At 43.6% G+C, this 23,194-nt stretch overlaps 2 protein-coding genes across 2 annotated transcripts in view; one reads left to right on the forward strand and one right to left on the reverse strand.

Moving 5' to 3' along the window:
• The first annotated feature begins 7,768 nt into the window (after positions 1-7,768).
• FBXO40 (F-box protein 40) lies at positions 7,769-16,356 on the forward strand. Its single transcript, XM_068968473.1, has 3 exons — positions 7,769-7,885; positions 10,207-12,129; positions 16,138-16,356. Exons 1-3 carry the CDS (start codon positions 7,769-7,771, stop codon positions 16,354-16,356), a joined length of 2,259 nt encoding a protein of 752 aa, XP_068824574.1.
• Positions 16,357-21,110: 4,754 nt separating this feature from the next.
• Positions 21,111-23,194, reverse strand: part of HCLS1 (hematopoietic cell-specific Lyn substrate 1) — a 38,666-nt gene continuing 36,582 nt past the window's right edge. Inside the window, exons 11-14 of the mRNA XM_068972883.1 lie at positions 22,741-22,845; positions 21,995-22,226; positions 21,826-21,894; positions 21,111-21,627 (exon numbers count right to left, since the gene is read on the reverse strand). Of these exons, the coding sequence (XP_068828984.1) occupies positions 21,491-21,627; positions 21,826-21,894; positions 21,995-22,226; positions 22,741-22,845 (543 nt within the window). The 3' untranslated portion in view covers positions 21,111-21,490. The remainder of the gene's footprint in view (positions 21,628-21,825; positions 21,895-21,994; positions 22,227-22,740; positions 22,846-23,194) is intronic.

The raw sequence follows: 23,194 nt of genomic DNA on the forward strand, positions 1-23,194 counted from the left end.
TGTGGTGTCTCTAAGGTTACACAGTATTGATGGGGGTTCAAGATAGGGGAGGGGGAGGAAGTGGTGATAAAACAGATAAAAGGTCCAGACCCAGAATTTCTGTTTTCTGAAGTCCAAATGTGTGATCTTTCCCCAACCAACATTCACAGTGTTAATTGCAAGCCATTCTCGTGTACTTTAAATTTCATCACCTGTGACACTACTGGTTAATTTAGCACAATTGTATTTACTGCGTATATTTTTAAAATTCTGCCTGCAGTGTTTAAAATCTGTTTTTATTTAACAGTATTTCCTAAACATGACTCATTCCTTCCCAGCTCTCTTGAATCCAAATACATTTGTGGAATAGAAGTGAAAGTATTTCACAAGTTGAAAAACTTCTACAGGCAGGTAAAACAAAAATTGTCACAAACTTGAAATTTGCACATCCTGAGGGATAAAAGTAAAATGATTAATGATACTTAAAGTATCAAACCCTTTAAAGTGTAGACAGGTTATTTCCAGCTTTGGGAATAATTTCATAATGTTGCATGTACAAACAAATTGGCAGGGAGAAGGGTGCAGTGTTTATTTTCCTGTTTTCCTCTGGACCTCGCTTAGTGTGATAGAGTTAAAAGTTCAGCCAAGGACATCCTGGGAAGTGGCCTGTGCAGCAAAAATGATTCTGCACACTCTGAACTTTGCAGTGTACTGGCTAATGCCACCAATGCCAGGAAAAGAAGACCTACCACCAGACACCCTAATGCCTGGTTCCTTCCTGCCAGCCTCTGTAACCTCCAGATGCATCCCATAACTTTGCTATCAGTGTCTGGGTTATAATTATGCCTGTTTGCTAGGTGCAATCAAATGCACTGTGTATAACTACCTCACTTCATTTAATTTTGTCAAGGTTTCTGGAGCACCAAAGTTTTCAAGGTGTATACTGAATACTGTCCTAGCAAAATGGTGTGTTAGCTTAGCAATAACCAATCAGACCAGTTGACTCAGAGCTACTTCTAAATAATCCGGCCAGTTTGCATTTTCTTGGCCAATACAAAACAGAAATTTAAAATACTGACACTAGTAATACAAGAGCCAGTTATGAGAATTAACTAGCTAATTAAATAACTAGAAAGTTTAAAGATAGATTTCTAGTGTAGGTAGAGAACTGTAAATGGTGATTTAGGGGAGGATGGTTTTTAGGGTATAGTGAAAGGGCTGAAATCATAGCCTGAAAGCCCAGGATTATGGGACCACATGTGGGAATTTTCCTTGGCCAACTGGTTGTGTTAAAATCTCAAGAGGCAAAGGAATTATTTGAATATTTAACTTCATACATTTTCTTTCCCTAAAATTAAATATCTCCACAGCAGGGAAACAGATTAACAATGTATAATTAAGGTAACAAATTAATTGGCTGGTTAATAGCTTAACAGTTAATCTCTGTTCTTAAACTCTTGACCTTGTCACTTCCACTAAAGTTAAAGCTCGGGAATAAATAATTATTGCCAGGGCTAGCCACATGAGGAAGCAAAATAGTTAGTCGCTGACATCATGTGAGGGGTGCTGGGAGGGCCCCTTGCCTAAAAATACCTCCGTGACACCAACCCTGATTGTCTACTAACTTTGTAGTAAAGAATGTGAAAACTATCATCTGTTAATCCCATCCTCTTTTGTTTGAGTCAGTGATGTAAATATACCTGCTGTATGCCTTCTCACGACCTTCTGGCCAGTGACCCTTGGTCACCACCTCTTCCTCATTCTTCCAGGCTCTGTCCTGCTTTGCCCCTGGTATCATCTCAGCTGCCCACAAGCCCTTGGCCGTTGTCACACAGGTAGCTCTGTGTGGTACTGTGGTTTCCACAGAATTTCTTAATAAACATCAAGGTGAAGTAGAAAAAATAAAAGCGTGTGCTCAGAGTCAGAGACTCTGGGGGGCATGGGCAATGAGACATTCCTTCTCTGGGCTTCCGTTTCTCTTGTAGAAAATGAAGAGGTTAAACTAGACCCTTTTCATAACCCTTCATTCTACAAGATCAGAACCTGCATTTTAAAAGGACTGCTCAGGTGATTCCTATGCACACTGACGTTTGCAAAACTCCAGAGCAGAAGATTTCTGGTTATCTGCCTGATCCAGATTTCTGATTCTATGAATGCAAGGGTGAAGAACAAGTGCTGTAAAGTCATACAAATAATCCTGGCAGCATTCAGAGTATCTGTCATAACTGGAGTCCACTGAGTCTTTTCCATTCAGTTAAGGCCACATTAACGTGATAAAGTTGAAAATGTTTCTTTTTCCCCCTTTAAAACAAAACAGAACAACAATAAAAAACAAATTAGCATGTGTGCAGTGCTGTGCCATGCTTAGCCTCTCAGTTGTGTCCATCTCTTTGAGACCCCATGGACTGTAGCCCACCAGGCTCCTCTGTCCATGGGGATTCTCCAGGCAAGAATACTGGAGTGGGTTGCCATGCCCTCCTCCAGGGGATCTTCCTGACCCAGGGGTTGAACTGCCATCTCTTACAACCTTCATCTCCTGCACTAGCAGGCACGTTCTTTACCATTTGCGCCACCTGGGAAGCCCTTTGTGGCGAATACAAGAGGCCAGAATTGTGGGAAATTAGGGAGATTCACCGAAAAAGGCACTCCAGTACTCTTGCCTGGAAAATCCCATGGACGGAGGAGCCTGGTGGGCTGCAGTCCATGGGGTCGCTAGAGTCGGACACGACTGAGCAACTTCACTTTCACTTTTCACTTTCACGCATTGGAGAAGGAAATGGCAACCCACTCCAGTGTTTTTGCCTGGAGAATCCCAGGGACGGGGAAGCCTGGTGGGCTGCTGTCTATGGGGTCGCACAGAGTCGGACACGACTGACTGAAGCGACTTAGCAGCAGCAGCAGGGAGATTCACATTGATAAAGGAGTGAGGAAAGATTTTTTTTTTTTAATAGGGGCTTGAGAATGGTTACACTGACGGGGTATGTAAGATCCAGTGGAATGAGAGAGAACTGAAAATGGAAAGGTCAGCCAAGGGGTGTGGGTGTGATGCCATGGGCAGAAATAAGGTCTGGACAGGGGTGGTGACCGTGAGAGTGGGCTCGGTAGATAAAGGACAGTTTAGTGACTCCTGTATACTGGATACATTCGCTACTCTCTCTCGTTTGATCCTCACACAATCCTATGAGTTATGATGAGGCCTGTTTTATGGATGAATACATTAGCTTTAGAGAGATTCAGTAACTTGTCAAAAAATTACCCAGCAGAACATGTGTTCATTAATTTATTTTTATTGTTTTTAATTTTTGGTTGTGCCGCACAGCTTGCGTGATCTTAGCCTGACCAGGGATTGAATCTGTGCCCTCGGCAGTGAAAAAGCAGAGTCCACCAGACCACCAGGGAGTCCCCTCTTTAATTTACTTCGGATTGGGGGTATCAGGTAAGACCTCTGTGGAAGTAGTAGGTAAGGTAAAGTCTAAATGGGGAGAAGAAACCCATAAGCAATTAAGGAGCAGGCAGTGAATTCTCTTGGGAGAAAGAGCAAGTACAAAGTTCCTACAGAAGAATGAGCAAAAAGTTCTGGAACTAAGTGCTCAAGGGAGAGAGGTGAGGTAAAAGAGACAAGCAAGGGACACTCAGGGAGGATCATGTGGGCCAAGATAAGGACAATGGACCTTATTCCTTGTGATAGGATGGGATCCTCTGAAGATTTTAAGCAGGGAAGTCATAATCTAATGTTAAAAGTTGTTAAAATCACTCTTTTTGCTGATGAATATAGATTACGGGGCACAAAATGGGAGGAGTAAGAGAGATTATAATTGTATTGCTCCAGACTGGATGAGAGATGATGGTGCTTGGACCTGGGCAGTGGTGGTGGAGATGGAAAGAAATGGATAGATTTGCCAACTGCCTTTTCAGATCTTTCTCCCAAGCCTTCCCTCGTAACCAGGCACTAGTTTCTTTGTGATTGGGGCATAATATCAGGCTCTTATAGCTCTCAGACTTGAGCTTACAGTACAATCAGCTGGTAGGTCTGATTCAGTAGTTCTGATTTGGTGGGGCCCAATACAGTACTTTTCTAACCAATTCCTGGGTGATTCTGATTCTGTTGGTCTAGGTACCGTATTTTAAGGACTATTATTCTAGCTGACTTGCCTTTGCTTATTAATTTACTCCTTTCTGAGTGATCCACAGAGCACCAAACTTGCATCAAATAGTTTCTGCTCCTTTGTCAGGTTCTAAATTCTCCTCTATCTCTTTAAAGAAGGATTCATCCCTTGAACTCATGTACTGCACTTGGTCCTTCTATCTACTATTCTCCAGGCAAGAATAGTGGAGTGGGTTGCCATTTCCTTCTCCAGGGGATCTTCCTGACCCAAGAATCGAACCCAGGTCCCCCACATTACAGGCAGATTCTTTACCAACTAAGCTACGTGGGAAGCCCCTATCTACTCATATTCTATTTAAACTCCATCCAGTACAATTAGTAAAATCTAGTTCTGTGTAGATCTCTCAACTATTTAAGTATAAATTATATAGCATTGTGTCCCCTAAACAGGGGAACTTTAAAACATATTTTGGGGGAGAGTGTTTTGGCCAAACTTGATTGAAGTTCATTTTTAAGAGGAGGGAATTTATGGAGACTGAAGGGGAAAATGTCACCCAAGTAACCATATTCTGTTTCATAAACAGAACATCAGGTTTTTCACAGTGAAGAAGTTCTATATGCTTTGATTTGGTAGATGTTTCATTTTAAATCTCAGACTCCATATGGAAGTGAACATTTTTAACCCTAAAAAATTTCCCTGAACTGTGAAGGCATAGGACCTGGATGGTCATCTTGTTTCTGTTCAGAAGGGCACCATATGGGATGGCTCTAGAGGAGGACCCTCCCAAAAAAATCATCATTGGGATGAAGGTGAAGCATCCAGCTCCTCTACAATTTGGAAAGATAATACATGTAGACACCTTTCTGCACCTCATCTGAAGGAAAAGAGGCTATCACCTAACAGAGTATAGCCATGGGCTCACATTCTCCCCTGATCATAGAGATGGACCACAGAGGTCTGTATGGATCTCCAACGGACACTGTGATGTAGTGGAGAGTAGAGTTTGAAGTCAGACAGACTTAAGCTTCTTTGTGCCTCAGTGTCCTTATCAGTAAACTGGAGATGGTAATACCCACCTCACAAGACTGTTGTGAGGATTAAATGAGATGTTATATAAATACACATGTTAAGCATTGATATCTTATTTCTCTTCCTGTATGATATCCAAAATGCAGAGAGATCACTCAGTCTTGGCAAGTTAGACAAACCCCATGGAGGATAAGGATCCAGTCACTGCACTGAAATAGAAATTGGGAGAAAAGGGCATCTCATATCATGAGACAACCTATGATAAATCTAACTTGGTTAAGCTGAGGCAACACCAGTTGGCTCCAACCTAAGGTGATCAATCAGTTGTCAAAATTTGTCTGGGACTAAGAGGTTTCCTGGGACCTGGGACTTTCAGGACTCACTCAGTGTCTAAGGCAAACTAGCGTGTTTGGTCACCCTATTTCTCCGGCAATAATTAGGATATCAACAATTTTGAATTGTCTTTTATCATAGTAGGAATGTTTTTGGAATGTATTTTTTCCCCAGCTATACAACAAAAGGTTTAGATGTGATATCTTATGCCCTTAGGCTATATTTATCTTTCTCCTTTCCTCCACTGCCAAACATCTCCAATGAGTGGTCTCCACTCAGTGTCTTCCTGCTGAGCACATGTCCTCTCTCAAAGTCACTCATCTGGGGTAGCTCCAGAGCCTGGCAGAAGCTCTTTAAATAGCAACATAGAGCAACAACAGCAGCAAAAGCATCTTTGTTGCCTCCATGCATTGCTTTTCTTTTCTCTTAAAGGGATAGTTTCAAATAACTTCAAAGAGATGGAGAGCAATAAGGCTCCACTACAAATGTTCCTAGCCTCAAAACCACTGTTCTTAAGAATCTTTTATAATGCTGAAGGATAAGAAATCATTGGCAACAAAGACCTACTATATAGCACAGGGAATTATACTTGATTTTTGTAATAACCAATAAAGGAAATGAATGAAAAAATAGATACAGATGTATGTATCACTTTGCTGTACACCTGAAACTAACACATTATAAATCAACTATACCTCAGCTTAAAAGAAATGATTGAGCTTAGAGTTTATTACTGTTGTTCCTCCAGCTAGACACATGTCTGCCGATAAGGGCAGAGTTCTCACTACACACAGGGAGTGCACAGAACTAGTCAGGGCTGCTCTGCCCTTGCTGGGAAATGGGCTCAACTTTGTCACAGAATCTGACTGGCAAACATGAAGTTGGACATTCCTGGTACTGTTAGCTTTTTTTCACATAGCCTTGCTCCAATCTTCTTTCCCACCTAAAACCCAACAGGAGACCATGAGTCATTCATAGTTCATTCTTGATGAATGTCTGTCATGAATAGAAAACAGATGGTCTCATTCTCCCAGGCAGGGCATAGGCCCTGCCAGCACTGAAGTGTGTGCTTAATAGCTTTCTCCTCTACTCCAAACATGCCAGCACTGAAGTGTGTGCTTAATAGCTTTCTCCTCTACTCCAAACAAACGCCAGATTTTGAATGGCCAAGAGTCCCACGTCACAGCTGAAATGCGCATGCTCTGGCAAGAGTTCTTCGGGGACCTGCCACGAGCGGCAGCACTGTCATCGCTGTTCTTAACCTCACGGTGGCATCGGAGGCCATCGCTCACCCTTTCCGTTAGATCTGGCAACATAGTCCCGACTCTCTTAGCTCTTGGCGTTCCTTCTGTGGCTCTACTTCTTACCCCAGAGTGGTCACACTTAGCCTTGTACCTCATGGCTCCGATTTCTATTCTGTGTGCTCACTTCTCCAGTTATGGCTTCCTCTCGCTTTTAAGTGGGTAACTCGCAAGTCTGCGTCTCTGTTCTCCTCCCTCATCTTCCCACCCACACGGTCTGTCATGACCTAAAGCAACTTGTGTTGTACTCGCTGGGCCCATCCTTCCTCCCCAGACAGTTTCCTCCTTAGACCTCCATTTTTCTCAGAATTACACCCAATGTTCTCTCTTCTTGATTCACTTTCTTGGCATCATCTTTGGCTTTTCTTCTTCCCCCATCTCAAGTCAGAAGCAAAAATGTTACTTGTAACTTTGTAATGTCTCCTGTCTGTCTCGTCCACTTCTGCTGTCTTCTGTCTCACCGTCTCAGCCTCCAGCATGTTCTCCACATGGTAGTTTCTAACTCCAGGTCCTTCCACACCATCCTCCCACTCCTACTTATTAGTACCCCTAATTACAATGATAAATGGTTCCTTTTTAAAAAATTCCCAGATGGGTTGTTTTTAATTAATGCAGCCTGTAGGAACTTAGTTCCCCAACCAGGGATCAAACCCATGCCCCCTACACTGGAAGTTCAAAGTCTTAACCACTGAACCGCCAGGGAATTCCCAAATGGTTCCTTATTGAATACCAAAATTCCAGATGCTTGAACCTAATATTTACAAATTCCCACAGGTCCACAATGGGAATTCCCACCCACCCCCCACCCCCCCAACCCAGGAGTGATCTGGAATATGGCGGAAGCCCACCTGAATGTTAAATTTTATGTTGAAAGAACTGGCTGGACTCCTGCATCCAAAAGATCCTTGTCTGAACCTATTCTGCTCCCTCTCAGCCCAACCCTCACAGTCCTTCCACTCTGCTCAGCATTCCCTCTCTCTCTCTGGCTGATTTATCTTCTACTTGGCCCTGAACCTATCAATGTTCAGGCTAGCAGCTTCTCACCTGCCTCCTGATTCAGGCAATTATAGAGCATTCTGGCACGATCTCTCTTTCACACTTTCAGTGCACGAGTCAGATAGGGAATGTGTTAAGAATGTAAGTTTCAGAACACTCACTTCACTCAGGCCAGCATCCATAGCAGGGTTGTCCAATAGAACTTTCTATGAAGATGAAAATAGTCTATTCTGTGTTGTCCAATAGAGTAGCTACTAACCATATGGGGCTACTGAACACTTGAAATGTAGTATGACTTGAGGAACTAAATTATTAATTCTAGTTCATTTTGATTAACTTAAATAGCCACATGTGGCCAGTGGCTACACTACTGAACAGTGCAAATCTATATATATAAGAAGCATTACAGCTGATTATAATGAACAATAGTGTTTAAAGCCACTTTAACAAGCAGTCTGCTGCTGCTGCTGCTGCTGCTGCTATAGTCGCTTCAGTCGAGTCCAGCTCTGTGCGACCCCATAGATGGCAGCCCACTAGACTCCCCAGTCCCTGGGATTCTCCAGGCAAGAATACTGGAGTGAGTTGCCATTTCCTTCTCCAACGCATGCATGAATGCTAAGTTGCTTCAGTTGTATTCAACTCTATGGGACCCTATGGACAGCAGCCCACCAGGCTCCTCTGTCTACAGGATTCTCTAGGCAAGAATACTGGAGTGGGTTGCCATTTCCTTCTCCAACAAGCAGTCTAGGTAACCCTTAAGCTCACTTACTGGCATATATAGTAGGTAACTAAATACTTGTTGAATAAATGGATGGAAGAATGAATACAAGAATAAACGAGCATACAATTTCCTTGAGATTTAAGGCTGTCTTTTCTAAAAAAGAAAAGTTAATGAGGGTTTTCCAGATTAAAGGAGGCTAAAAAGACTTAAACAAATGTAATAAGTCGACCTTACCAGGATTCTGGCTCAAGAACTGAACATTGTTTTTTAAAGTACAGAAGACATTTTGGGGATAATTGGGAAAATTTGGATATAGACAGCATGTTACATGATATTAGAAAATTGTTTTTCATTTTCTTAGGTGAGATAATGTTACTGTAGTCACAAAAGAAAATGTCTTATTCTTAGGAAATACATGCTGAAGTGCTTACAGATAAGTAAGCATATATACGCCAGTAAGACAAAGTGTAATAATGTCAGCAACTTATCTTCAAGTGGCTTGGCAAAAAAATGTGTGTGTATTGAAAGAAAGAGAAAGTAAAAGTGTACCTAAGAAGAGCATATTTGACTGTAAAATGGGGGGCCCAGGGTGATGGAAGAGTACTTGAAGTCGTTTTGGCCCCTGTTAAAGTAGATAAAATAACTTTTTCACGAATCATTCATGTTTGTATTTTTATATTTTCCCCTAGAGTTCTTATTCAAAGCCAGAAGAAATTTGGAAGCTATGGTAAGTACCAGGTGCTCTCTGGAATTTCACCTTTCAGAGGTCCAGGTGTGGCCTCATTTAGCCTGTAGCCCAAGCTGCTGGTGGGTTTGTCCTTTTGGTCTAATGATATATATCGGCTTTTTGCTGAACCAGAGCTTCTAGAGCAGAACCTAGAATAAACTGACACAGAGTTAAGGGAAAGTAGAGACCTGAGAAAGACTGATGAGCAAAGATTTTTGGTAAAACTTTATATAAGAAAAAGAAAAAAATCCAGCTGTAATCTAAATGGCTAACACTTCCTTCATTCAACAAATATTATTGAGTGCTTACAATGATCCAGGCCCTGTGACAGGTGCTGAGGACCAAAAGATATGAACAAAACCAGACCCGCCTTGGGTCCTCCCAGCATGCCCCCTGGTGGTTGATCATGTGAATGATCACTCGTTCTGGAATGTTACACTGCCGCTATGAAGAAAGTTTGCAAAGAAAAATTTCTAAAACAGCCTAGACATAACGTAATAGCAAGTTAAAGCAGAAAAATTGTATTCAGAGTATTAAATGTGCATAAATCCTCAATAATCCACAACTCAAAAATAGCAATTGTCAACTTCGTAGCCCACTTTCATGAGTGTGTGTTTTCCTCCCCCTATTTTCAACACATCTAGTACACAGATAAAATAAACTACTGGAAAATAAAGAGTATTGATAGTTGTTATTTCTGGTTGTGGTATTATGAATGTTTTTGCTTTCTTCTCTGTGCCTGCTCAGTCACTCAGTCATGTCCAACTTTTAGTGACCCCATGGACTGTACCCACCAGGCTCCTCTATCCATGGGATTTTCCAGGCAAGAATACTGGAGTGGGTTGCCATTTTCTTCTCCAGCTCTCTTCTCTATGACTTTCTGTATTTTCCAAGGTTCCTACAATCAGCGTGTATAAACAGGAAATAAGTAAAACTTAAACCCTCACAGACATGTAGAGCTTGTCTGCCAGCAGTCACTTGTTTTCTCCTTCCCCTTGCCTTTGGTGTCTCTAGGGTAGGACACGCAGGCCTCCGCCAGAGCAGCACAGACACTGCGAGAGATGCTTCAGCCGTGACTGCCACATGCCCATGGAGCCCAGTGTCTCTTGCCCGGTGATAAACTGCCACCTGTCCTGCGGTGCTACCTTCCACATGTGCAAAGAGGCTGAGCACGAGCTACTCTGCCCTTTAGAGCAGGTTCCATGCCTCAACTCCGAATACGGCTGCCCCCTCTTCATGTCCCGCCACAAGCTGGCCAAGCACCTGCAAGTGTGTCCTGCCAGCGTGGTGTGCTGCTCCATGGAGTGGAACCGCTGGCCAAACGTGGACTCTGAAACAACGCTTCATGAGAACATCATGAAAGAGACCCCTGATGAGGAGTGCTTGGACACAGCCCTGGCCCTTCAGGACCAGAAGGTCCTTTTTAGGTCTCTGAAAATGGTAGAGCTTTTCCCAGAAACTAGAGAACCCATGGAAAAGGAACCTCCTGTGAATGGTGAAGCCAGCTGGGAGGAATTGGGTGGAGCCGTGGGTGGGGAGGATGCTGGTTTGGAAACAGGCTGCTCTCTGTCAGCCATGAATGGGGAGGTGGTAGAGCTAAGTCAAGAAGAACGAGAGGCGTTAGCCAAAACCAAAGAAGGGATGGACCTGGCCAAGTTTGACAAGTGGGAAAATATGTTCAGCAAAGAGCATGCGGCCTCAGCTTTAACAAGCTCATCAGCCAGCAGTGACAGCAAGAGCAGGAACAGCCCAGAGAAAGAACAGATTTCCAGCAGCAATAGAACGGTAGAGGAGGGAGCTGCCAAAGGAAAAGAGCCACAGGAAGACCAGAAGCAGCAGGACTTTCATGCAGCCATAGAAAAGACAGGACTTGCCCCTTGGCAGGATGGTGTTCTGGAAAGACTGAAAACAGCTGTGGATGCAAAGGACTATAATATGTACCTGGTGCACAATGGGAGGATGCTTATTCACTTTGGTCAGATGCCTGCTTGTACACCCAAAGAGAGAGACTTTGTTTACGGCAACCTGGAGGCTCAGGAAGTGAAGACTGTTTACACTTTCAAAGTTCCGGTGAGCTACTGTGGGAAGCGGGCTCGCCTAGGTGATGCCATGAGTTGTAGGCCAAGTGAGCACAAGGCCGTCGATACTTCAGATTTAGGGATCACTGTGGAGGACCTGCCCAAGTCAGATCTCATCAAGACCACCCTCCTGTGTGCTTTGGAAAGAGAACTCAAAGGTCATGTCATCTCCGAGTCCAGGAGCATTGACGGGCTATTCATGGATTTCGCTACACAGACATACAGTTTTGAGCCAGAACAGTTTTCTTCTGGGACGGTGCTGGCTGACCTCCTAACCACTGCCAACCCAAACAGCAACGCAAATGGGCTCCACGTGGAGCTCCACAGTGAGTGTGTGACCAGGAGACACAACAAGAGCAGCTCTGCCTTTACTTTCACCTGCAACAAATTCTTCAGGAGGGATGAATTTCCCCTACATTTCAAGAATGTTCACACAGACATTCAGTCATGTCTCAATGGCTGGTTCCAACACCGATGCCCCTTGGCCTACTTGGGATGTACCTTTATTCAAAACCATTTCCGTCCCCCAGGGCAAAAGGCAAAAGTGATCTACAGTCAGGAGCTCAAGACCTTTGCCATCAAGCCAGAGGTTGCTTCAGAGCTGAGTGAGGGAAGGAAGAACAACCATTTCTCAGGTCGAGAAGGAAAAAACCAGAATTCTCTAACCAGCCTGCCCCTGGAAGTCCTGCAGTACATTGCTGGGTTCCTAGACAGCATTAGCCTGTCCCAGCTCTCCCAGGTGTCCGTGCTGATGAGGAGTATCTGTGACACTTTGTTACAAGAGAGAGGGATGGTCCTCCTGCAGTGGAAGAAGAAGAGGTATTCCCATGGAGGCACCTCCTGGAGAGTTCACAGAAAGGCAAGTAATTCACCTAGTCATTCACTTCATTCATTCAGCAATTATTTACTAAGAGTCTTCTATGCACCAGCACTGGGATTGTACTAGGTTACTAGGAATGAGGCACAGTCTATGAGCCCAAGGAAGCCAGCCTAGTAGAGGAGACAGACCCATAAACACAAAAATAGTAATACAGATCGTAGCGTCTATGTTATCTCTGTGTATGTGTTCAGAACATCTGCTGTTTGCTTCCATGATCCATTCTCCATCGTGATCTGTCCCCCAGGAGGCTGATCTCTGCAGACTACCTTAACCTGCTCCCTTGCCCTCCAGCTTCCAGGTGGGCTAGTCTAATGGGACATGGGCAGATGGGAGAGGATGACACAGGTATTCTTCTGGCTTCCTCTCTGCATGCATTTTCCCCTTCTCGACACTTTGCACTGGGCTTGTCTCTCCGCTGAAGACAGCTGTATCTGATGGTTTTCCTCCACACAGTTACCCATTCTGGATTCTAATAAACTCCTCCTTCCCATTCAGGCCTAGAGTAGTAACACTCAAGATTATTACTAGCCTGGAAACTGCCCTAAATCTTCTGGTTTTCCTATATACTGCTCACACATTTATGTGTCTTTCCTTTAAAAAATTCTCTTCAAATTACCCAGTCTGAGTGTGCCATCTGTTTTCTGCCTAGACTCTAATTGATACAATATGCCAATAGATTCTCCTCAGACACAGTCAACTAATTTTTGCCGTTGTTGAATTCATTTTGAAGATCTAAAATAATTTGGTCCACTGATTTCCCCTGGTTAAAATGCTTATTTAATTTTTAAAATATTGTCTACATCAAAGCATCTTTCCCCTTGGAAAAGCTTTATTCCCTTTTTCCGATAAAGCTAGGCTTAACTGTATTATGAGTTCTATTCAATTCAGTTCAGTTCAGTTGCTCAGTCGTGTCTGACTCTTTGCGACCCCATGAATCGCAGCACGCCAGGCCTCCTCGTCCATCACCAACTCCCGGGTTTCACTCAAACTCATGTCCATCGAGTCGGTGATGCCATCCAGCCATCTCATCCTCTGTCGTCCCCTTCTCCTCCTGCCCCCAATCCCTCCCAGCATCAGGGTCTTTTCCAATGAGTCAACTCTTCGCATGAGGTGGACAAAGTACTAGAGTTTCAGCTTTAGCATCATTCCTTCCAAAGAACATCCAGGGTTGATCTCCTTCAGAATGGACTGGTTGGATCTCCTTGCAGTCCAAGGGACTCTCAAGAGTCTTCTCCAATACCACAGTTCAAAAGCATCAATTCTTCAGCCCTCAGCTTTCTTCACAGTCCAAACCTCTCACCCATACATGACTACTGGAAAAACCATAGCCTTGACTAGATGGACCTTTGTTGGCAAAGTAATGTCTCTGCTTTTGAATATGCTATCTAGGTTGGTCATAACTTTCCTTCCAAGGAGTAAGTGTCTTTTAATTTCATGGCTGCAATCACCATCTGCAGTGATTTTGGAGCCCCCCAAAATAAAGTCTGACACTGTTTCTACTGTTTCCCCATCTATTTCCCATGAAGTGATGGGACCAGATGCCATGATCTTTGTTTTCTGAATGTTGAGCTTTAAGCCAACTTTTTCACTCTCCTCTCACTTTTATCAAGAGGCTTTTTAGTTCCTCTTCACTTTCTGCCATAAGGGTGGAGTCATCTGCCTATCTGAGGTTATTGATATTTCTCCCACCAATATTGATTCCAGCTTGTGCTTCTTCCAGCCCAGCATTTCTCATCATGTACTCTGCATATAAGTTAAACAAGCAGGGTGACAATATACAGCCTTGACGTACTCCTTTTCCTATTTGGAACCAGTCTGTTCTTCCATGTCCAGTTCTAACTGTTGCTTCCTGACCTGCATAGAGGTTTCTCAAGAGGCAGGTCAGGTGGTCTGGTATTCCCATCTCTTTCAGAATTTTCCACAGTTTCTTGTGATCCACACAGTCAAAGGCTTTGGCATAGTCAATAAAGCGGAAATAGATCTTTTTCTGGAACTCTCTTGCTTTTTTGATGATCCAGCAGATGTTGGCAATCTGATCTCTGGTTCCTTTGCCTTTTCTAAAACCAGCTTGAACATCAAGAAATTCACAGTTCACATATTGCTGAAGCCTGGCTTGGAGAATTTTGAGAATTACTTTACTAGCGTATGAGATGAGTGCAATTGTGTGGTAGTTTGAGCATTCTTGGTATTTCCTTTCTTTGGGATTGGAATGAAAACTGACCTTTTCCAGTCCTATTAGCTTGTACCAAATAGAAGTGAAACTCCCAATTTGTCATATCCAAGGTGCCCTTAGCACCCTTTCTTATGGTACATGTATTAGTAATGTGAATCACAAATATATGATGCCCATTTACATCATTAATTCCAAAATCTCACTGTTGACTTTCTTCCCAGTATGTCAGTGTAGGCAAACTGGCATTGGGGAGTTAGGAGATGTTTACTTCTATTTTTTATTTGTTATGTGTAAAACATCTTGCATATTTTCTATTATTTATTCCCTGAGCAGTCTTCTTCAAAAAGTAATTATCACACTCTCCCTTATGAATCCAGGCCTGCATCCATATGTTAAATAACTGACTGCCAACTGACCATGTGTTAGGAATAAACATGAATGAGACTATGACCCTGCCTTCGAAAACTGTACAGTCTGGAACTACCTAATATCTTCCTCTGTAAAATCAAATGCAAATAATTTAATTTACATACTAGGAATTTCATTATTTTTTGACTAACAATTTTCCCAATTCAGTCACTGCTGACAACTCTTAAATATCATTCAGGACAAATTGATTTCCTTGTAGAAAGGAAGAAAGACAGTTTTGTTGGAGCTAAAGGATACTCATATTAAAATGGCTTTTTAAAGTAAAAAGGGAAATAGTTCCAAGATCCTAGGTCACATTTTTTTATATAAGAACAATGACAAGAAACTGATGATGAAGTGATAAAGTTGAAGAATATCAGGTTATGCCTGTCTTCATAGCCAGATTTTAAAGCTAGTTACTTTGGCACCATCCTAAGTGCCAAAGGCCAGCAGGGGTTTGAGTACTAGCCTTTTAGATTTCTCCTAAGGATTCTGTTCTAGTGAGACTCTTATTAATTAGCATACTTTAATTTTTAAGCAATATAAAACCAACTTAAAATACACAAATGTAGAAAGAAAAGAAAGTGAAGTCGCTCAGTCGTGTCCGACCTTTTGCGACCCCATGGACCATAGCCTACCAGGCTCCTCGATCCATGGGATTTTCCAGGCAAGACCACTTGAATGTATTCTTTATAAATAAGAATATTCTTTATACAGGTATTCTTTATATGTATAAATGTATTCTTTATACATAAGAAACTTTACACATAAATTTATACATAAACTGTAAAGGGAATTTATTGGCCCATAACTTAAAAGTCTAAAGGTAATAGCTTCAGGTATGGTTTGATCTAACTCCTCAAAAATGCCCCCCAAATGACCTTTTTACTATCAATTCTTATCTCTACTTCCTCACTAGTGACTCCGCTCTAAGACACAGTTCTCCCTTCATGGTCCATGGGGGCTGTTAGCAGCTCTGAGAGACAATAGCTTCCAAATTTAAGCACAGAAGGGAAAAAAAAATGTACTTCCTGATATCTCAGACAAAAGTTCTGGAGTAGACTCTCATTAGCACTGGTTGTCTTGATTTGAATCATATGTCTATTCTAGAACTAATCACTTTGCTGGGGGGCGTGGCGGGGTGAGGGTGTATAGCAATAAACATGGGTATTAGTTGGTATTAGTCGTTTTCACACAACATGTGGCTGGCTGGGAAGGTTATCAGTTGGAAGGGTGTCTAGGAATTGGATGCTGGAGAAGGGACTAACATGTCTGCTGCAGTCACTAAACACTTTCTGGAATCTGAGACCAGGAAGAACAGAAGGCATTTCTTCAAACTATTTAAATAAAGTTGACCTGAGGGTATCGCACTCAGGGCTTACTTTCATGCGTCTGTCTCTTCGCAGATTTGGCAATTCAGCAGCCTCTTCTCCAAAATCAAGAGCTGGGAGTTTAATGATGTTGCCTCCATGTCTGAGCACCTGAAATCCTGTCCCTTCAATGTTGTAGAACACAAGACTGACCCGATTCTTTTGACCAGCATGTGTCAGTCCCACGAACAGGCCAGAGAGACCTTAGTCACCACCTTCAGAGCCAGACCACGAGGAAGACACACCTTACGCTAAAGACTCAGAAGCCACCGTTCTTGGATTCCTATTCAGAGTTACTGAAGTTGGACAGAGTGATTTTGAGGACTTGCTTCTGTAAACTGCAAATGTTCTTATCTAGGTGTTTTCGAACATGCAATGCCCTTCAAAACCTGAGTAGCTGCATAAGGTGGAAGAATTTCCTAAGCCGTGGCTTGTATAATTGCTATAGCACCATACTGATAACTAATAGCCTCCCTCCCCCTACTTTTTTTTCTAAAATAAATCCGTCTGTGGAGTAAATAGGTAACTTGAGGCCATTTAGAAGATGAGCCCAAGACCTTAGGAGATGAGAGAGCCGTGAAATTCCATAACCAGCATAGGCCTGTGCTTTTGTGGAGAACTTTTCAGTTTATGAGCGCTTTCAATGATATGGGGCAGAGGCAGTATAGGAAGAGGGACTGAGATGCCTCCCAGGGCACCCAGGGTAAAAAGCACAGTCTGAAGTTTCTGGAGCTGGACTTGTCTTGACAGCCAAGTCCAGGGCTTCTTTTAGTTACCCCACTGTCTCTAAGCCCAGACAGTCCAACAGAATAGAGACCTAGGCTAAGCACAGAAGCCTCAGGGACACCTAAAGTCGAACAGTAAGAGGCAGAAATGAGGTCACAGATGAGATGGTTGTGTAGAATCTTGGCAACATATAGAAGGACTGCCTTGAAAAATGAGATGAATCCAGAGGAGATACTATATGTATGAAGAAAATTAGGACAAAAATCACAGACTGCTTTTGAACATTTTAATAGTGACTTAAGATTCAAGCTTCTTTTCCTCTGAAAATTCTATTCTCGGTCTGGATTAGGGAGAGCACAGTTATGGGCCAGCACCACCCTGGGCTATGTGAAATGATCACAAGACACTAACCCCAACTTCAGTGTCATGCCAGAAGGCTCAGGGTAGCCCAAGGAGACCATGCATATGGAAAAGTCAGGCCCACCGTACGTCCTGTGGTACCAGTCACTAGGTCCTAGACACCACCTGAGTATCCCATGGGGAATCTTGAGAAGGAAGACATCTGAACATAGTGATTCCCTGTAATTGCTCTTACCTCTTGCTGGGCATGACTTCATTCTGTGAAAAATGGATGATACTTCTGATTTTTGGTAACAAATAGTCAAAACTTATGAGAACAAAAGTAAAATAAAAATACACAAGAGAAACTGGCATCCCCCAAAGCTGGGTTTCATGGGACTATGGACATTTTAGACTGTATAATTCTTTGTCATAGGGACTGTCCTGTGTGTTAGAGGATGTTTAGTGACATCTTTGGCCTCTATTCAGTAATACCAGTAGCTCCCCTACTGCTTTAACAACCAAAAATGTCTCTGGAAATATCCTCCAGGAGCGAAATCACTCTTGTTGAGAACCACTGCCCTAATGAATGACACACCAATGGCAGTAAGTCAGGTAAGCTTTTTAGAACAGCAAATTCTTACCTCACATAACCATCTATAGTAGTCACGATTTCATGCAGCTCTTTATTTACCAAATAGATTTTAGATGATTTTAAGTTGGGAACCAAATGGAGTTAAGTTTGTTTGATGTGGCTTCATGTCCCTGGGTCATGTGCAAAAAATATATCCTATCAGGTCTCCAGGCATAGCTGAAGCCAGGATGGTTGAACTGCTTATCCTGTGCTTATATCCCTCTCACCTTAATTGATGCCATTTTCCTAGCAATTATCAGCAAGCAAAGGCAGAGGGATAAGGAAGATGGGTACTGTGGAGAAGCAGAGAACAAAGAATTTAACCAACAACAATAAAAGAGTCTAATCGATATGAAGGCATAAGAGCAAGTGCCAGAGTAGACGTACCCTCATCTTTCATTTTAATATGCCACTTGGTACTAGTCAGTAATGTAACTCTGCTTTTCCTAATCCTTATTGTTTGATTTATATTTCACATTTGTATATAACGTGCCATTTTCTAAAAATTATAACTAGAGTGTGAGCTAAGGTTTTATTCAGTGAAAATGAGTAATTGCAACAACTAAACAATAAAGTGGGGGAAAAAAAGGAAGAGTTCTCCAGGGATCAGTTCCACATTTTTGGAATCTAGTCCTTCCTATATGCAGAAAGAAAGCTCTGAAAATCCATTCTGGGGTTTTATTTTATTAGAAAAAGAAAGCAAGGGGAGCTGTAGCCTAAGGGAGATGAAAATCCGGGGCTACTGTGAGCCCGATGAGAAATATAGAGAAAGAAAAAGAGCAGAGGGCTCTTCCTTGACAGTCTGGGCAGCCCAGGGTTCAGGAGGGCAGGCAGAAATGTGACCGCACCTCTCTATGGGCCCCACCATTCCAGGTACACTTTACTTTCCCAGTTTCTATCTAAAGTGCAACATTGAGCAGATCAACACCATCAAACACATTTTATAAGGCATCAAATTATATATGTAGCAGGAAATCAGAGTACTACAGGTATCCACTAGCCTATACAAAAAAGCACATTTTATGGTGACAGGGCAATTGAAGAAAAAGGAAAGCCTTTTAGAGAGACAGTGATCTGATTAATGGGATGAAGCTACAGTGAGCAGCATGAACAGCAAGCATTATCTGACAAAAGCAAGATAGCTAGAAATGGTTTCAGCTTAATAATCAGCTAAGGAGAGTGAAAGGGGACTGTGGACCCAAGAATAAGAACCTGGATGGGGGAGGTGTCTGGGCAGAGCCCTTGAAGAGTATCACACCAAGAAATCCAGTCCAAAGTAGGGATCAGCTGTATGTGGAGGGTAAGGTCTGTGGAACCCAGGCAGAAAAGATTATTGCCTTAAGGACCTGGAAAAGAAGCTTTTGTCTTATAATGAAGGAAAAAGTGAAAATCAAGGTGGAATTTGGATGTAGGAAGAAAATCACTGCCAAAGTATGTGATGATGTCTAATCAAACTGAAACAAAGAATGAGATTGTAAATATCTAGTGTGACTTACCTCTATACCCTGGAAACCCCAATATCTCTACAGGCAAAAATAAAGGCTGTTTTGTACTCTGAACGTCTAACTGGGTGAATCTTGCAAGTGAGGCACAGAGACAGATGTGTCTCACTGGCACAGAGGTCACTGTGGCAACAAAGGAGTGTGTGTCTTGAAAGCCAAGGAATGAGCCTGAGGGTTGCAGTGCTCTAAGCACATGGGCAGCTCACCAATGAACTCTAAGGATTTTCATGAAGTCTTGCCACAACTACGGGTCTCAGTCACCAATCCTAGCTCTTCCTTGATCCCACTGTCTTCTCCATCTTTGAAAGCTGAACCCAAGTTTAGATACTGGTTATAGCACAGACTTCAGATTCTTCACCATCTGAGCCACTAAGAAAGCCCCCATTTTCTACCAACCCTATACCGAATCCTGACTTTGAGTTTGATTTGATTTTGTTTTGCCTAGGGTCTCCTATTCTGGACCTTGCCAATCCCAATGGCTTTGGGTTAGATAAACTCACTGCATCCTGGTCTCATTCCCATATGTTGCTTGATGACTTGTTTTTTGCCTATCACTGGCTGTCCAAAGGTCCTCACCTCTTCTATCAGCCTCAGCCCTGTACCACAGAGAAACTTCATGTACCACAGAGAAACTCAATCTCCCTTCTTACACGGCCATTGATTTCATTCATCCAGCTACAGGGAAGCCTAGACTTTCTTTAGTAGAGGGCACTATCTTTGACTCCAAATCCTTTTTATCATCTCATTGTTCCCTTTTGTGCTGAGTTGCTCAGTCATGTCTGACTCTTTGCAACCCCATGGACTGTAGCCTGCCAGGCTCTTCTGTCCATAGGGATTCTCCAGGCAAGGATACTGGAATGGGTTGCCATACCCTCCTCCAAGGCATCTTCCTAGCCCAAGAATCAAACCCAGGCCTCCGCAGTGCAGGCAGATTCTTTACCATCTGACCCACCAGGGAAGTCCAAGAATACTGGAGTGGGTAGCATATCCCTTCTCCAAGGGATCTTCCTGACTCAGGAGTCAAACCGGGATCTCCTGCGTTGCAGGTAGTTTATTTACCAGCTGAGCTACCAGAGAAGTCCAATTGTTCCCTTTTAGTTTTAATCTTTTGTTGTTGGCCAGTCTTTTCCTCCTCCTTTCCCCAATTTGTGCTTCTGTCTCAGCCAACATCGTGCACTAAAGAAATGTCATTACTCCCAGGTGGAAGGTGGCTGACCTCTCACAACTGCTGAAGCCAGTAGAAGTTGAACTGCTTAATGTAGACCCTTCCTGGCCCCTGTTTCCCAACCTAACTGCCATTCCCCAGGCCCATCTGTTTTTCGACTGGATATCAGTATAGTCTAAGGAAAAGGCACAGCCCTTGACACCAGTGTTCAGAGTGATGGGCGGTGGTTGGAAGGATTTTTCTGAATATGTGAAAGAGGGAAGGAAAATTCCCTCTACCTGTAATGAGAGTTAGGGTCATCGAGGGCCACGTAAAAGTACTATTTACCTCAGAATCACAAGTATAATATCATATAAGAAAAGAATCGCCAGTCCAGGTTCAATGCAGGATACAGGATGCTTGGGGCTGGTGCACTGGGATGAGCCAGAGGGATGATATGGGGAGGGAGGTGGGACGGGGATTCAGGATTGGGAACATGTGTACACCCGTGGCAGATTCATGTTTATGTATGGCAAAACCAATACAATATTGTAAAGTAAAAAAAAAAAGAATAGAGGTGAACCATGGTCCCACTTTATTTCCAATTTAGGACCAATCAGAGAGAAGAGTCAGAGATATCTCTGCAGAGAAGGAAAGAGAGAAAACAACACATCTAGGAAAATTAGGAAATATAGACATACCTTGCCATGCAAACAGACCAGGAAGCTCAGCACTCACAAAGGAAAGGAGAGTTAGGGGTATGGGTTAGAGGGGGCACTCACGGGGAAGGAGGCAGGACCACAAGATAAGCATCCCTGAGATCATCCTGGGTATGCAGGATAGAGAAGACACTGAGGGGAAGGAGACCCCCTTCTTCATGCCTCCTCGGCTCCAAACCCTGATGGAGAGGGAGAGGGAAGTCTGTCTAGAACTTCAAGCAACTCATGACATCCTGTCAGACACTGGCAGCAGAAATGGAGAGCAGCTGGAGGCAGGGCCACTGGGGACATGCGAAGTCACAGTGCAGCAAGAAGACAGGAACAGTTACTGGAGGAGCTTGACATAATTTGCAGGGAAGAGTCCAAAGTGGCCGTGGCAACGTCCCCGCCACCAGCCCTCGTCCACCATCTCAATGTCAGTGATGACATCATCTGGGTCAAAGGAAATCTCATCACTTCCCTCTGGGGAGAAAATTGACAGACTATTAGGATGGTCAGGCAAAAATCCCTCCACCCTGTGCCCCCTTTAAAGCTCGGGAAGGGAAAGAGGCCTGTCCTTGATGCCAAGTTTGGGGCCCTATTCTGACCCCCCAAATCTACCCTCCTCTCATGTATCAAGGGGCTCCAGGCACCAGACCCCTCAGACCACTCCCAACCTACCTCCTTGGTAATCATACAGGGCTACAGCTGAGATCCCAGCTCCAGCCCTGGCTGGGTGGCCTGATGATCCTGCACAGTGAGAAATATGAACATGGTCTTACCAACATGGAGAAGGAAAACAGACAGGTCCTCCCATGTAATGGGGGAATTCTTCTGCCCCACCACTCACCAGCCTGAGTGGAAGAAAAAGAGGGGTCCTCAGGCTCAAGCACATCCTCATAGTCCGCCTCTGCTTCCTCATCCTGCTCATGTCTGTCTATCTCCGCAACATCCTCGTAGTCATTCTCAGGCTCGGGCTCGGGCTCGGGCTCAGGCTCAGGCACTGCTTCATACACTGGCTCTTCCTGCAGCTGGAAGACTTCTGGAGTCCTGGGGGGCAGAGCTGGGGCCTCCTCATTGTCCTGAGAAAAGATAGTATACTTGAAGCAAGGTGACTTCTGTTTTCCAGGAACTGACTCTCCAAAACCTCCCAGTGGAGGACTGCTAAGATCCTATCATCCACATGCTTCCACTTCCATGTCCAGTCCTGGCTCCTTCTAACAGCCTCTCCTATGGAACAGTCTCTCACCCCTCTTCCTTCTTCAACCTCTTCCCACATCCATCCACTCAAAACATCTACCAACAGATGATGTTAATAGAAGGGGAATGTAAAAGGTATGAGGAGAAGGAAATGGAACACAAGACAGATTCCTTGGAAGACCAAGGAAAAACCTAAAAGGGGAAAAGATGACAGCTAGGATGGCTGTCCTAGTCTGCCGAGGACTGGGTAATTTCCCAGAATATAATACTTCCAGTGCTAAGGTCAGGATAGCCCCAGGCAAACCAGGGTGGCTGATCAGCCTGCAGGGCCATGTCCACCTACTAGGACATGAGGAGATGGGAAAGGTGCAGATCTTTGAGGGGCGGTCTGCTTACCTCTGGGGGATCCTGCCTTGAGGGCAGGGCAGGTACTGGTTGTTCCCTCTTGGTTCTCACAGGCTCAGGCTCTGATGGTGGACGACTCCCTGCCGGAGGCCAGGCCTGTGAAGGATGAAGCATCTCTCCAGTGAGCAAGAAACTTTATCTTCTCTCCTGTACTGGAACACCCCTTCCTGTCTCTGCCAGTTCACATCCGTCATTCCTCAAGATGGGCTCCAACCTGAAATGACAGCTCCTTCCTCTTGTTCTTGTAGCAGTAACTGACTGCACTGCCTGGTGACCTACCTTTTGTTGAACTATGTAAATCTTGGGGTTTTTTCCACTGAGCATTCTCATATGTATATATGAAGCTCAATTACACAATTCGATTGAAATCTTCCGAAGACAAGGATAACACTTGTAGATTTTGCTAGCACAGGGAAGTTCTGGGTCTTACCTTTTACTAAGGATA

Source organism: Capricornis sumatraensis, chromosome 1 (genome assembly GCF_032405125.1).
Source record: "Capricornis sumatraensis isolate serow.1 chromosome 1, serow.2, whole genome shotgun sequence".
Taxonomy (NCBI): domain Eukaryota; kingdom Metazoa; phylum Chordata; class Mammalia; order Artiodactyla; family Bovidae; genus Capricornis; species Capricornis sumatraensis.

Excerpts from the sequence above, each read along its gene's own strand:
- FBXO40 (XM_068968473.1), top strand. The coding sequence starts at position 7,769 with ATGTTCAGGCTAGCAGCTTCTCACCTGCCTCCTGATTCAGGCAATTAT. Across the intron at positions 7,886-10,206 it reads ATAGGGAATGTGTTAAGAAT|GGTAGGACACGCAGGCCTCC; the intron begins GTAAGTTTCAGA and ends TGGTGTCTCTAG. Across the intron at positions 12,130-16,137 it reads CCTGGAGAGTTCACAGAAAG|ATTTGGCAATTCAGCAGCCT; the intron begins GCAAGTAATTCA and ends GTCTCTTCGCAG.